Source organism: Podarcis raffonei, chromosome 12 (genome assembly GCF_027172205.1).
Source record: "Podarcis raffonei isolate rPodRaf1 chromosome 12, rPodRaf1.pri, whole genome shotgun sequence".
NCBI classification, from domain to species: Eukaryota; Metazoa; Chordata; class Lepidosauria; order Squamata; family Lacertidae; genus Podarcis; species Podarcis raffonei.
The window spans coordinates 23,346,605-23,359,175 of NC_070613.1; the positions used below are offsets into that span (position 1 = coordinate 23,346,605).

General features: G+C 43.3%; 1 protein-coding gene across 2 annotated transcripts in view; it reads right to left on the minus strand.

Moving 5' to 3' along the window:
* Window positions 1-12,571, minus strand: part of PLXDC2 (plexin domain containing 2) — a 233,670-nt gene that overhangs the window by 82,067 nt on the left and 139,032 nt on the right. For both annotated transcript variants that reach the window (XM_053359669.1, XM_053359670.1), the window contains one exon: window positions 10,874-10,943. In XM_053359669.1, coding sequence (XP_053215644.1) covers window positions 10,874-10,943 — 70 coding nt within the window. The remainder of the gene's footprint in view (window positions 1-10,873; window positions 10,944-12,571) is intronic.

Below are 12,571 nucleotides of genomic sequence, written 5' to 3' on the forward strand. Positions count from 1 at the left end.
AGTAGTACCTATTTATCTACTTGCACTGGTATGCTTTAGAACTGCTATTTTGACAGAAGCTGGGACAGAGCAACGGGAGCTCACCCCGTCGCAGGGATTTGAACTGCTGACCTTACAACCAGCAAGCCCAAGAGGCCCAGTGGTTTAGACCACAGCGCCACTCGTGTCCCAGTACTCTTTTAAGATCTTACAGTGATTAGGGGTGGAAACCGCTAATGCAATGCCACAGCCCCAAACCCTACGCACATTAAATGAATGCATGAAAAACATATAAAAAGGGCAACTTTATCTCTTTGCATTCTAAAGATAAAATGAATTCCATAGAGGAGGGCTGGGATACAAATTTGACAAACAAATTAAATAAATTAGTTCCCTTCTAAAATAAATTGTGTCTTTTATATAAATAAATACACAAATATGTTCTCTTCTAAAAAGGTCTCCTCTCTTTTCTTCTCTCTCTCCTCTCGCTCATTCAGTGTTTGCTGGCTTTCACTAGGCATTTAAAGGAGTTCCTCTTCTAATTAAGCTTCTCCTGTGGCTTTAGTTTGTTTAAAACTGAACTTCACACAGTGTGACATGTTATTTTCTCAGTCATGCCCACAAGTTAATTAGGGAATGTGTGTGCTATTCTGATATTACCTTCTCTGTTATTTTAATTTAATGTTCAGAAACCTCTGCTGTTTCTACACAAGTGGGCACTCGTATCTCAGCAAACAAGACCCCAGATGTGAACATTTCTGGAAAAACAACAACAACAACAACAAATTAACAAACCTGAAGCTCCCCAGCTTTATTCAGAACAAGGTACAAAGCAGGCCTTTTCAATAAAGCAGTGTGTTTTTCTTCAAAAAGAAATCCAGCAAATATCCACAGAAGAGAGATACTGCGTGGCTTTGAGCTACAGAGTCAGTTTTTCTGCAACCAAACAGTCGTCCAGGTCTAGGTTCCATCTTTTCTCCTTCCTCTTTTTTAAAGAACGAAGCAAAGCCTCTCAGTCAGTGAAAAAAGCCTATATCTATTTACAGGACTTATTCGCACGTAACGCAAAGCCAAACCTTGGCCGAGCAATAATGTGCAATCCGGTGGGTCAACCAGAGTGAAAACTGCAGCCACTTCACTCCTCCCCAGTCCTGCTGTGGCTACGCTACCTGGAGTTAAGCCATGGTTTGGCTTAGTAATGAAGACAAATGCAGGTTTCATTGCCACCACCACCACCACTAAAATTGGTGCAGTCTTCTGGGGCCAGAAAAATGGGAGCCTAGATCAGGCCCCTGAACTGGGAGTTAGCCACTTTTGGTGTAGACAGTACTGAACTGCATGGATGAATGATATAACTCAGTATTAGGCAGCTGTCTACGTGTAATATACTCCACTGCCCAATATCTGAAGATTGTGTTCTGCTGGTTACCTTTCTGAGCTAACGGGGACAACTGTCTGACTCGATATAAGGTAATTAGGTCTGTTCTCACCACTGAACTATGGTCTCACATAGTGGGAGCTACTGTGCATGAATGTGTGGGTCAGCCCAACCCCCCAAATAATGGGCCAAGCCATCCCCTGCATCCTTTCGACTGATGCTGAGCATGTGCTGGCCGGGGACCAGTGTTAGAAACTTGGATACATAAACTAGGTGCCAAATGGCTTCTTAACCCAGGGTTATAATCACCAAAAGGGAATGTCTGGTTGCCATTTTGGGGCCAGGTGGCTCAAAAGTCGTATTTTTCAATTTGACTTTTTGGTTCCTGAATTTCATTCCGATAGTGCAGATAAAATATCATGGATAGAGGATGTGTTGCTAGTGTGTGAAAACAGTCAAGATCTCCAGACATGCACCTCCATGCACTGATAAGATTTAGACCTGCTTAAGTCTGGCAAGATTTCTTAATCAGGTGCCATCAGTCTATGCCCTAGGACTGCTGCATGCATTAAAAAAGGGAGAATAGAAACAGACAGAAACTTCCCTTCCCCAAAATCTCTATAATGGGGAATAATAATAATAATAATAATTTATTATTTATACCCCGCCCATCTGGCTGGGCCTCCCCAGCCACTCTGGGCGGCTTCCATAAAAACCAAAAATACAGTAAAATATCACACGTTAAAAACTTCCCTGAACAGGGCTGCCTTAAGATGTCTTCTGAATGTCAGGTAGTTGTTTATCTCTTTGGCATCTGCTGGAAGGGCGTTCCACAGGGCGGGCGCCACTACCGAGAAGGCCCTCTGCCTGGTTCCCTGTAGCTTTGCTTCTCGCAATGAGGGAACCGCCAGAAGGCCCTCGGCACTGGACCTCAGTGTCCGGGCAGAATGATGGGGGTGGAGACGCTCCTTCAGGTATACTGGACCGAGGCCGTTTAGGGCTTTAAAGGTCAGCACCAACACTTTGAATTGTGCTCGGAAACGTACTGCAATAGGGGAGCAATAGGGAAGCAATAGGGGAAAGTGCATAGGTGCAGAAACATGGAAGGATTTGCCTTGTGGGACACTGTATGGCAGGGAAAGGGAACTTGTGGCTCTCTGAATGTTACTGAACTCCAGCTTCCACCAACCTCAGCCAGCACAGCTAATGGGAGAATGATGGGAGTTGTAGTCTGACATCTTCTAGAGGGCCAGTTTCCCTACTGTAGTGGTCAGCAGTTATAAACTTAGTTGTGCCACATTCATATCTTTTTTGTCCTTGTGCTATGAAAGCAGTTACAGTGGTACCTCGCAAGACGAAATTAATTCGTTCTGCGAGTTTTTTCGTCTTGCGAAGCACGGATTCCCTGGGTATTAACGGTTTTAAGAAAAAGGAAACAAACTCGCAAGACGTTTTCGTCTTGCGAAGCAAGCCCATAGGGAAATTCATCTTGCGAAGCAACTCAAAAAACGAAAAACTCTTTCGTCTTGCAAGTTTTTCGTCTTACGAGGCATTCGTCTTGCGAGGTACCACTGTAATAGGAATTTTGCACATTCTGCAATTCCACAACTATGAATATGGCTCCTGGGTGCAAAACCAACCATCCTGAGAAACTCAGCTTTCTTCCTCTTTCTTCCCCCAGAAGTGTGTCCCACTGTGCTCAATGAGGGCTACTTTCCAGCATTTTTTTTTATTAAAAAAAAATAGGATTGCAGCCTCGGAAGTATGTGGGGAAACACCTGGTGGCATCTGAAAAGCTGGAGTGTTTTAGCAAACTTCCCAAGGGGGCTGTATAATACTAGTGCACAGCTCTTGTCCAGGACTAGCCAGGCCAGAATTATGCAAATGCCAGCAAATCAGTGCAGAACTGTTTAATTACAGCAAATGCTGGCTGAGAACTGTAGATGCTTATGCAGAAGAAATTCTTATTGCCTGTTCAGTGGACCAGACACAGGTGCATAGGATTCCAGGTTTAGGCAAGCTGCAAACTTCAGCCTTTTTTGCAATGGAATTTGGGTTACATTGGTACAAAGTTTTCATAGTCTATGAGCACAGACCATACACAGGTTATCATCAGCACTTCTGCAGGGCGCAGCAATTTCAGCTAAATTGTACAGCTGGGGAAACCAGAGCATGAAGAAGTGTATAGAGACATGCTGGAGGTTTCCATTTGTGTTATTTATAAAGTTAGTTCAGTGGCTGCATTACACAAAGTATCTGCAGAACGTTGATAACGGTTATGCTGGGAGGGGTGTTTGTTTTCTTAAAAAATCTGCTTTAATCTTTACCTGCCGGGCAAGACACTGTTTTGATCAGATTTGTCTTGTTTGTCAATTTTCAGCTGCGTTACTATGGAAACTTCACAAAACATATGGAGTGCAGGCGATGCTACAGACCCATCACATTTGGGTAATGGACTGGGGGAGGGCAGTGCCAAAACCTCTTTTGTATTTATTGCCCTCCGAAACTAAAGACATTCCTCGAGGGCTTTAAAAGGTTAAGGGGTTTTCCACAGATCTTTCATAGCCAGTATAATGAGAACCTCCCGCTCAGTATCTCCTTAAGAATCTCTCTGCTCACTTCCCAACAAAGGGACTATCTTTGATTTGCTTCCTCGTGGGGTTTATTATCGAGAAGCTACTCATCTAGAGCCTGCTTATATGTCTTCCCACAAAACAGGGATTTAGGCTGGTGCTTCCAGTTCAGCCCTTAAACTTGAGCAGGAGACAGACGAATGACTTCATGAACTATCTTTTGGATTTTTCAGAACTGATGACCGGGATAGGCTCCAATGCTTTTTAAAGCTGTAGTCAGCATACAATTATTTACAGTAACTGGAATGGAAACCCCTTTCTGAATTTCAGTAAAGCATGATGTCTTGAAATCCACGAATTATGAAAGGCATTCCTGCAACAAAATGTGGCAGCACAGAATGCTGTTGTTCATTATGGCAACCACTTGGTTTGATTTCCCCTCCCTGTATTTCCATTCACAGTCAGCATTCCATGCCCACTGGTACATTTTTCGTTTTGAGTCCCTCCCCTTTTATGACTTTTCTTTTTTTTAAAAAAGTCTGGTATTTCTGCATACTTTCAGTTACCCCCCACCCCCACCCCCCATTGCTGATACATCCCTTCTTATGTGTGAACAGTGCTGTTTAGGCTACATAAGCCATGGCACTCACAGCCTGAGCATTATAAACAGAGCTGAAGAGAACATTTTCAAAGAATGCTTTGCTGCAGCTCTACAGTGGTACCTCGGGTTAAGTACTTATTCGTTCCGAAGGTCCGTTCTTAACCTGAAACTGTTCTTAACCTGAAGCACCACTTTAGCTAAAGGGGCCTCCCGCTGCTGCCGTGCCGCCGGAGCACAATTTCTGTTCTCATCCTGAAGCAAAGTTCTTAACCTGAAACACTATTTCTGGGTTAGCAGAGTCTGTAACCTGAAGCGTATGTAACCTGAGGTACCACTGTCCTATGGAAATATCCAGCTTGGTTTTGAGGAATCCACAGTTCAAACTGCACCACAGTCTTGCTAAGGCAAGCCATCTCTCCATCTCAATATGGAGTTAAGTCTATCCTCCCAGAGGTGATGTCAGAATAATTTGGATAACGTAAAGAGATTTCAAACTAATAATAATAATAATAATAATAATAATAATAATAATAATAATAACAGCTCTAGCTTTTGGTTGTTTTTAATTACAAGTCACCTTGAGTTTCCCGGATGACAGGTGGGATGTAAATGTAAAAAAAAATCAAATAAATAAACAAATTTATAAACAAACAAACAAGCGATGAGCAGGAATCACCAAAAGAAGCTATTTGGCAAAGATTGAAGCTATAATAAAATAAACAAGGGAGAAGGGGGAAAGGATACAGTACCCCCCCCTAAAGTCACGAGCTACATTTTGCATCAGAATATTGGCAGTCCATCCCCCCAACCTCTTTTTCCTAACCTAATAATGCTGCAGATGTGTTTGTTGAGAAAACAGCAATAATGTAGGCATCTAAATATAATCCATGGAGGCGGCTGGAGGGGTGTGTGGCAACAAATCTGCTTTTGCTGAAAGGCCAGCCTTCATTCTGTTTCTAAAGTAGGTAGTAAGTGAAGAGAGTTTCTGTTAAGTGCAAATGACCTTTAAGATCTAAGATGACTGCAAAATGGTTAATAATGAAATAGAAAGTGGGAAAGCCCTCTATTCTTCCTGACAGTTCATTTCAGGCTTGCAAATGTTTGTTGATTATGTCCAGCCAGCTTAGTGCTTTCCCCCCATAAGAGGTACTCTCAGCCCATATGACAGAAAAATGCCACCCACGGTTTGCCAATATCATAACACTTCTTTCCTTTATCAGGCAGGCAGGAGAATACATTAGGCAAGGTGTTTCAAAACAATTTGCGGGATCTAATCAAAGAGTTACGACTACAACACTGAAGTGATTAATCAGATGACTAAAACATTTTGATCAACTGTAAAGGTGTCCTCAATTAATCTGGCATTTAAATAATAATAATAATAATATAAACTGCAACTTGCAAGATCCATATTGTTGTAAGAATTTCCTCTTTTGAGAGAGAGAATAGGACATGCGTCTTCTAAGATTATCCCTGTTGTGATATCTACATGCAAACGCTAAAATGAAAGATTGGGCTCATTTCTTTTGTTTTTTCCTCTCATATGTAAACATAAGAAGAGTGAATCAATTAATTTTTAGAGGTTAGCCTTAAAAAGGTTCAGGACCACAATAGCTCAAGGACTGTTTACCTCCATATGAACCTACCAAGACCCTGAGATCATTCTCTGAGGGCCTTCTTCGTGTGTCTCTTCCACATGAGGTCCAGAGGGTGGCAACATGAGAACAGGCCTTTTCTGCAATGGCTCCCTGTTTGTGGAATGCCCTCCTCAGGGAGGTTTGTCTGGCGCCTTCATTAGGTGCCAGGAGAAAACTTTTCTTTAAGCAGGCCTTTGACTGAATGACATCAAACACCCTTTAAAATGTGTTGTGGGAAGGGGGATTACTGGATTGCCTTTGTTTTTGTTTTTATTGTGCATGTTGTATCTTTCAGGTTGCAATTTTATGTTGTGAACTGCTCAGAGATCTGCAGGTATAGAAAGAATAAAATAAAAATAAGTGAAAACCCCACATCTTCAGATAAAGAATTGCCCTGTACACATTTTAAACCAGACTTCCCCAACCTGGTACCCTTCAGATGGTTTGAACTACATACCCTTCAGCCCCAACCAGCATGCAGCTGATGAGAGTTTTAGGCCGAAACATCCAGAGGGTACCAGTTTGGGGAAGGATCCCATCGTTCCTGACCATTTACCATAATGTCTGGGGCTGATGGGTACTGGAGTCCTACAACTACTGGAGAACCACAGGTCCCTGCCATAAGACAATATTCAGACACACCTTCTCCAAAACAATTGCTTAGGTTCACTAGCCTCTTACATTTGAAAAGTGCTACTCCTCTTTAATGCAAGATTAGATTTGATGGTCCAATTTAGCTTTAAAAAGTGTTATTGAAAGGGGGGCACGTGAACACGCTATAAAGGTAAAGGAAAAGGGACCCCTGACCATCAGGTCCAGTCGTGACCGACTCTGGGGTTGCAGCACTCATCTCGCTTTATTGGCCGAGGGAGCCGGTGTACAGCTTCCGGGTCATGTGGCCAGCATGACTAAGCCGCTTCTGGGAAACCAGAGCAGCGCACGGAAACGCCATTCACCTTCCTGCGGAAGTGGTACCTATTTATCTACTTGCACTTTGACGTGCTTTCGAACCGCTAGGTTGGCAGAAGCTGGGACCGAGCAACCGGAGCTCACCCTGTTGCAGGGATTCGAACCGCCAACCTTCTGATCAGCAAGTCCTAGGCTCTGTGGTTTAACCCACAGCGCCACCCACGTCCCGAACACGCTATACACTGCCCTATATTCTTGCTGCTTTTCATTATCTTTGCCGCTACTCTGACAACCCAATCCTACACCTGACTTCTAAGCCCATTGCCAATGCTATATTCTTCTCTCCTAAATGAAAACATCTGAAATGTTCTGTCAGGAAGACTTTCTATCATCAGAGAGCTGGAAGGCCTCTCGTGGTTTCCTAGGTACCAGAATTAGCATACACAGGAATTCCCCCATGACAGATATCCACCTCTAGAAGAACAGGATTTGATTAATTATACTAATAATGGCAGTGCAAACTGATTTACCTCACAGACATGAATCAAGTAACCTTGGTAAAACATGGATTGAGGGAAAGGATATGCTAATTGCTCAAGCCAACCCATGTGAGTTTCTCTCTCTTTCTCTCTCTCACTCTCGTATTAATTGAGGGTCAAAAATCATCATTCAAGACTGCTTGGTAGTGAAATGCAAATGTTGTATGGATGGTAAAAAACAAAATTTGGCTTTCTTGATCTGTTATAGATATGATGGAGCTCCTTGCAATTTAGCACTGTGATATTTAAGGAGAATGCATCATTTGAGCCGCTTAAAGGAGAAGCAACAAACTCTTTGTTGACATGATAAAAATTGGAAGTCGTCAAAAAACAAACAATGGCTTGGTTCACCCTGTCACACATAGCCACTGACAAAACCGTTGTGATACCTCAGATTTGAATGTTCCCTCTTTTACTCCCCGGCATGCCACGTCATTTTGGGTCATTTTTATGAGTAAAGTGACTAAATCATCATCATCCCTTATTGATTCACTAAAACAGGGGTTCCCAAACTTTTTTCAAAGAGGGCCAGATTTGATGAAGTAAACATGTGTGAGGGCTGACCAAAGTTGCTGAGATTTTTTTTAGGATTGAAGTTGCTGAGCTTTTTTTTGGGATTTTACCCCAGGACATATACTGCCACGGGGGCCAGATTAATTCACCCCGTGGGCCGGATTAGGCCCCCGAAACGGACTTTGGACACACCTGCACTAAAAGCACAGTTTTCCTTTATGTGTGTGTTTCACAAAACATAAGCCATAGTCACTTGTTCTCTCCCCCACTCCCCCAAAATGAATACCATTGCCTGAAGGGAGAGTAGGGGAAAAGGGGGGAGAGCACATCATTTCCACCTTTTCCCATATCCCCACAGCCTCCCACATGACTGAGACTGAATGTCTGCAGTGGAGAATCTGCTCTCTGTGGGTAGGCTCCCCACACAATTAAGAACCCTGATCTTCCAGCAGAGCAGGCTCCCTGCTGCAGACATTTGACCTCCAACATGAGGGGTCTGCAGGAAGAGCAATGGGGACATGCAGTCCTTCTTCCTGTTCTGCATACAAATAGGGAACGCTGTGGTCTAAACCACTGAGCCTCTTGGGTTTGCCAATCAGAAGGTTGGCAGTTTGAATCCGTGCGACAGAGTGAGCTCCTATAGCTCTGTCCCAGCTTCTGCCAACCTAGCAGTTAGAAAGCACACCAGTGCAAGTAGATAAATAGGTACCACTTCCGCAGGAAGGTGATTGGTGTTTCCATGCACTCTGGCTTCTGTCACGGTGTTCCGTTGCACCATAAGCAGTTTAGTCATGCTGGCCGCCTGACCCGGAAAGCTGTCTGTGGAAAAACACTGGCTCCCTAGGCCTGAGGCGAGATGAGCACTACACCCCATAGTTTTCTTTGATTGGACTTAACCATCCAGGGGTCCTTTACCTTTGCATACAATAGCAATTGCATTGAGGGGTGTGTCTTTGTTAGTTAATAGGGCTATTGTTTGCCTCCAGAGCACAACTGGAAATTATGCTTTAAGAGAGATTCCAATGCTGGTTTAGAGGCGAACCATCATTTACTCAATTCTGATGTAACAACAAACTATGGTTTGCACAAGTGAGAAAGTGCAGGAAGTAATCTGCGTGCACACATGCTGGGGATTGCATAGGATGCCCTCAGAACATTGATTGCCCACTGAGAAAGGTTTCTTCTTTTTTCTAGGACAAACAATAGAATACAGGATATTTCTTTATCTATATTTGGTCGGTGATGCCTACCTATCTCATCATCTCGAGAGTTTGCGTGTCTGGTTGAGCGAAGGAGTGACAGACACTTTTATCTCTTTCATTCCTAAGTATCTATGCCATCCTTTTTTTGCCCATACATCAACCTCTTCCCTCCATTACTAACCTTGCCATGAATTAAAAGCACACAACCCCAGCATTATCCCCTCCTAGGTCTGTTGTTAGCCATTCCCTTCCTTTCACAGAAACACCTCTTTTCTCTCTCTACTCCTCCATTTTAAAAGAGCTAAATGACAAAGCTCGGATTTGAAATCCTCTCCCCTTCCCTATTCCTTTTCAAAGATGGTCATACATAATTGGCACCCCACGTATCTTTCCGTACATGTGGGTGTCCTGCTTTGGTAACAAGGAGTTGTTTGCGCAACTTTTATTTTAATGGTAGAACAGCAATTCTCATTGCAGAAGTGGAAGAAAAGCCGTTGTAGCAGCCAACACAAAACACAGTCTTCTATAGGGCAAACTAGACATGGTTCAAAGCAAATCACATGCTGCTGTGTCATTAAAAGAATGTTACCAGCAAGGGCAAGTGAGGGCAGGTTTTTGCAGGGACTGCGGGTGTAACAGCTTTCTCCTTTGCAGCCCTTATAAGCCATAGGAAAGACGCTCCCTTAGGCATCAGCGATAACCTCCCTCCTATTTCTAAGCCCTAGGAGGATTTTCTTTAGCTGCAGCAGGGGAGCAAATGGGTAATTTTCTCCCTCATGCATAGAACCCAATGAAAATTGTCATCCTGCACCTACAATTAAAAGTTTCTTTAAAAAAATAAATACATGCAAGTTCTGTGCTTATTTCCATGTCTACTTTGACCCTATGCACCAGCCATTTCAGAACTGAAACACTTGCCAATTGATCAACCATTCACAGCAAACTCTTAGCCAATTAGCAGTGTAACTGATGCATTTCTTAAGTGGCTTGATGGATTGTTGTTCATATGCAAAAGTGAATGAAGAGGTCAAAGTCTTCCTATATTTAAATCTATTCACTTTAATATATTTATAGACCACCTTTTAGGGTTAAACCTCTCAAGGCAGTTTTCAACATGTTAACAATCATCTATATACAGTAGTTGCAAATCATGAAATGATGGGGAAATGAAGTGTGTGATATGACCACACCGCCTTTATAGGTCAGCAACTCCCTTTCCCTCTCTCTCACTATGCATCTAATAGTGAGGGGTCAGGAAAGGTGTAAAGAGAAGACATTTATTTAAAATGTTAATAAAATTTTCTGATCCATGGTAAGGATTATTTATACCAGTTTGCTGACACAGAGGACAGGGTGAATTTGAAAGAACTGGTGATCTGGCTTACGCAATTTTGGATATTTCAAGCTCTACCGTAATTCTCATTCTCTCTCTCTCTCTCTCTCTCTCTCTCTCTCTCTCTCTCTCTTTTAAGAAACCTGATTTAAAACATCTGAAACTCTTGTCAGATTATTCAAAAGTGAAACGGGTAGAAAGCCACTTACCCCCAGTTGCCACAGTAATTTCACGCAGGAAATGGCCATAAAATGGAAAATCGAACGATAGATTCACTCTCTGCAAGGAACAACACCAGAAAAGAAAATCAATAATGTAAGGAATAGCAGAGACCCCATTCACTTTAAACCCATTCACTGCTGCTTTTGCCTTAAGGTTTTTTGCTTTTTTTTAACAGTAGCCTTATGCCATCCTCAATTTGGAATCAAAAGTGGAAACAATTCTGCATACCAGATAAAACTTGGAAACTTATATAGGGAGCATGTAGGGAACCCTAATTGTCAAGAGTTCTAAATCACACATATAGAAAACCTTCCACATCAGAAGCCCTGATCAACACAGAGGGGCAGAAGAAGCCGAATGGCTTTAGGGGTTGGGCTAAATGCAAAGCCCCTTTCACTGCATTTTGGACCATGTACTATGCCTGAAGAGGGCTTGTCTTGTCAGTAAATCCCACCGACACACATAGGAAGGAGTTGGCTGCAATGAACACTGTCATTACATAGCTTGTGTGCTGCCACCAGCATGGCTGCTGAATTGTGCAGAGGAAAGCAGTGAAGAGGCTGCCTAGAAGAAGCATCAGCTGTGGAAGAGCTCACAGCTTTATGGAAGGGAAGCACCAGGGGGCAGAAGCAGCAGGGGGGCAGCTCTTCAGAAGACGAGCTTTGCACACTCTTCTGGTGCCAGTGTCCTATGCCAGGCACAAAGGCCCACTTTGCAGCCATGCTCTCTCTTTCTGCTGGAATGTTGTATTCTTCTTGGGAAAAAGCACAAGGGCGCCATTCTCTTCAACTGTAGCACAGAAGCAGCAGCCTTTTGCCACTATATTGCCAGGCTTCATAATTTGCTATTAATATATCCCAAACTGGCCTAGATTCTAACTGGGAGAAGAACTCAGAAGCTTTTCCCTTCCTCTGAGTCTCCAACTCATGCTCAGCTGCACTGCTTACCTTGTTGCCACTGCTGCAACACTGGCGGCAGGAGAAGGAAGGAAGGAAGGTTCTCCCATTGGTGCCGCTATGATAGCAAGTTAGGTGCCAGGAACACTGGGAAATATAGTTTCTCATGGAAAGCCTTTCTCTTGGGCCTCCTATGGCAGCAAATCAGTTGTAGTACTGGTAAATATACTTTTCTCATGGCTCCCAATAGATGGTTGAAGACTCACGGGTGGGTGAGCAAAAGAGGTAGAAGAAGGAGTTCAGCAGCTCCTGAGTCAGCCTTTCTCAACCTGTGGGTCCCCAGATGTTGTTGAACTACAACTCACATCACCCCTAGCTAGCAAGGCCAGAGCTCAGGGATGATGGGAGTTGTAGTCCAACAACATCTGGGGACCCACAGGTTGAGAACCACTGTCCTGAGTGTTGAGGGTGAGAGATTTCATTATACTTCAGTTAAATTTGACTTCATTAGACTTGTGGTGGGGGCAACAGTCTGGGTTAGCTCACCATGCACATTAGTGGCATTAAAGTTAAAAATGAAATTAAAAAAACTGGCAGCACCTGTTAAATATCTGGGAAGTGATGCTGTTGTTTTGCAAATTTCAAATAAAAATAATCTTCATTTCTGGATCACATTGGAATAGCACAAAAAGGGGTAACAGGACAGAACGGAAGGGCTGTAGCTCAGTCGCAGAGAATGCACCCAGTTCCCGGTTCAATCCCTGGCAGCTCCAGGTAGGGTTGGGAGAT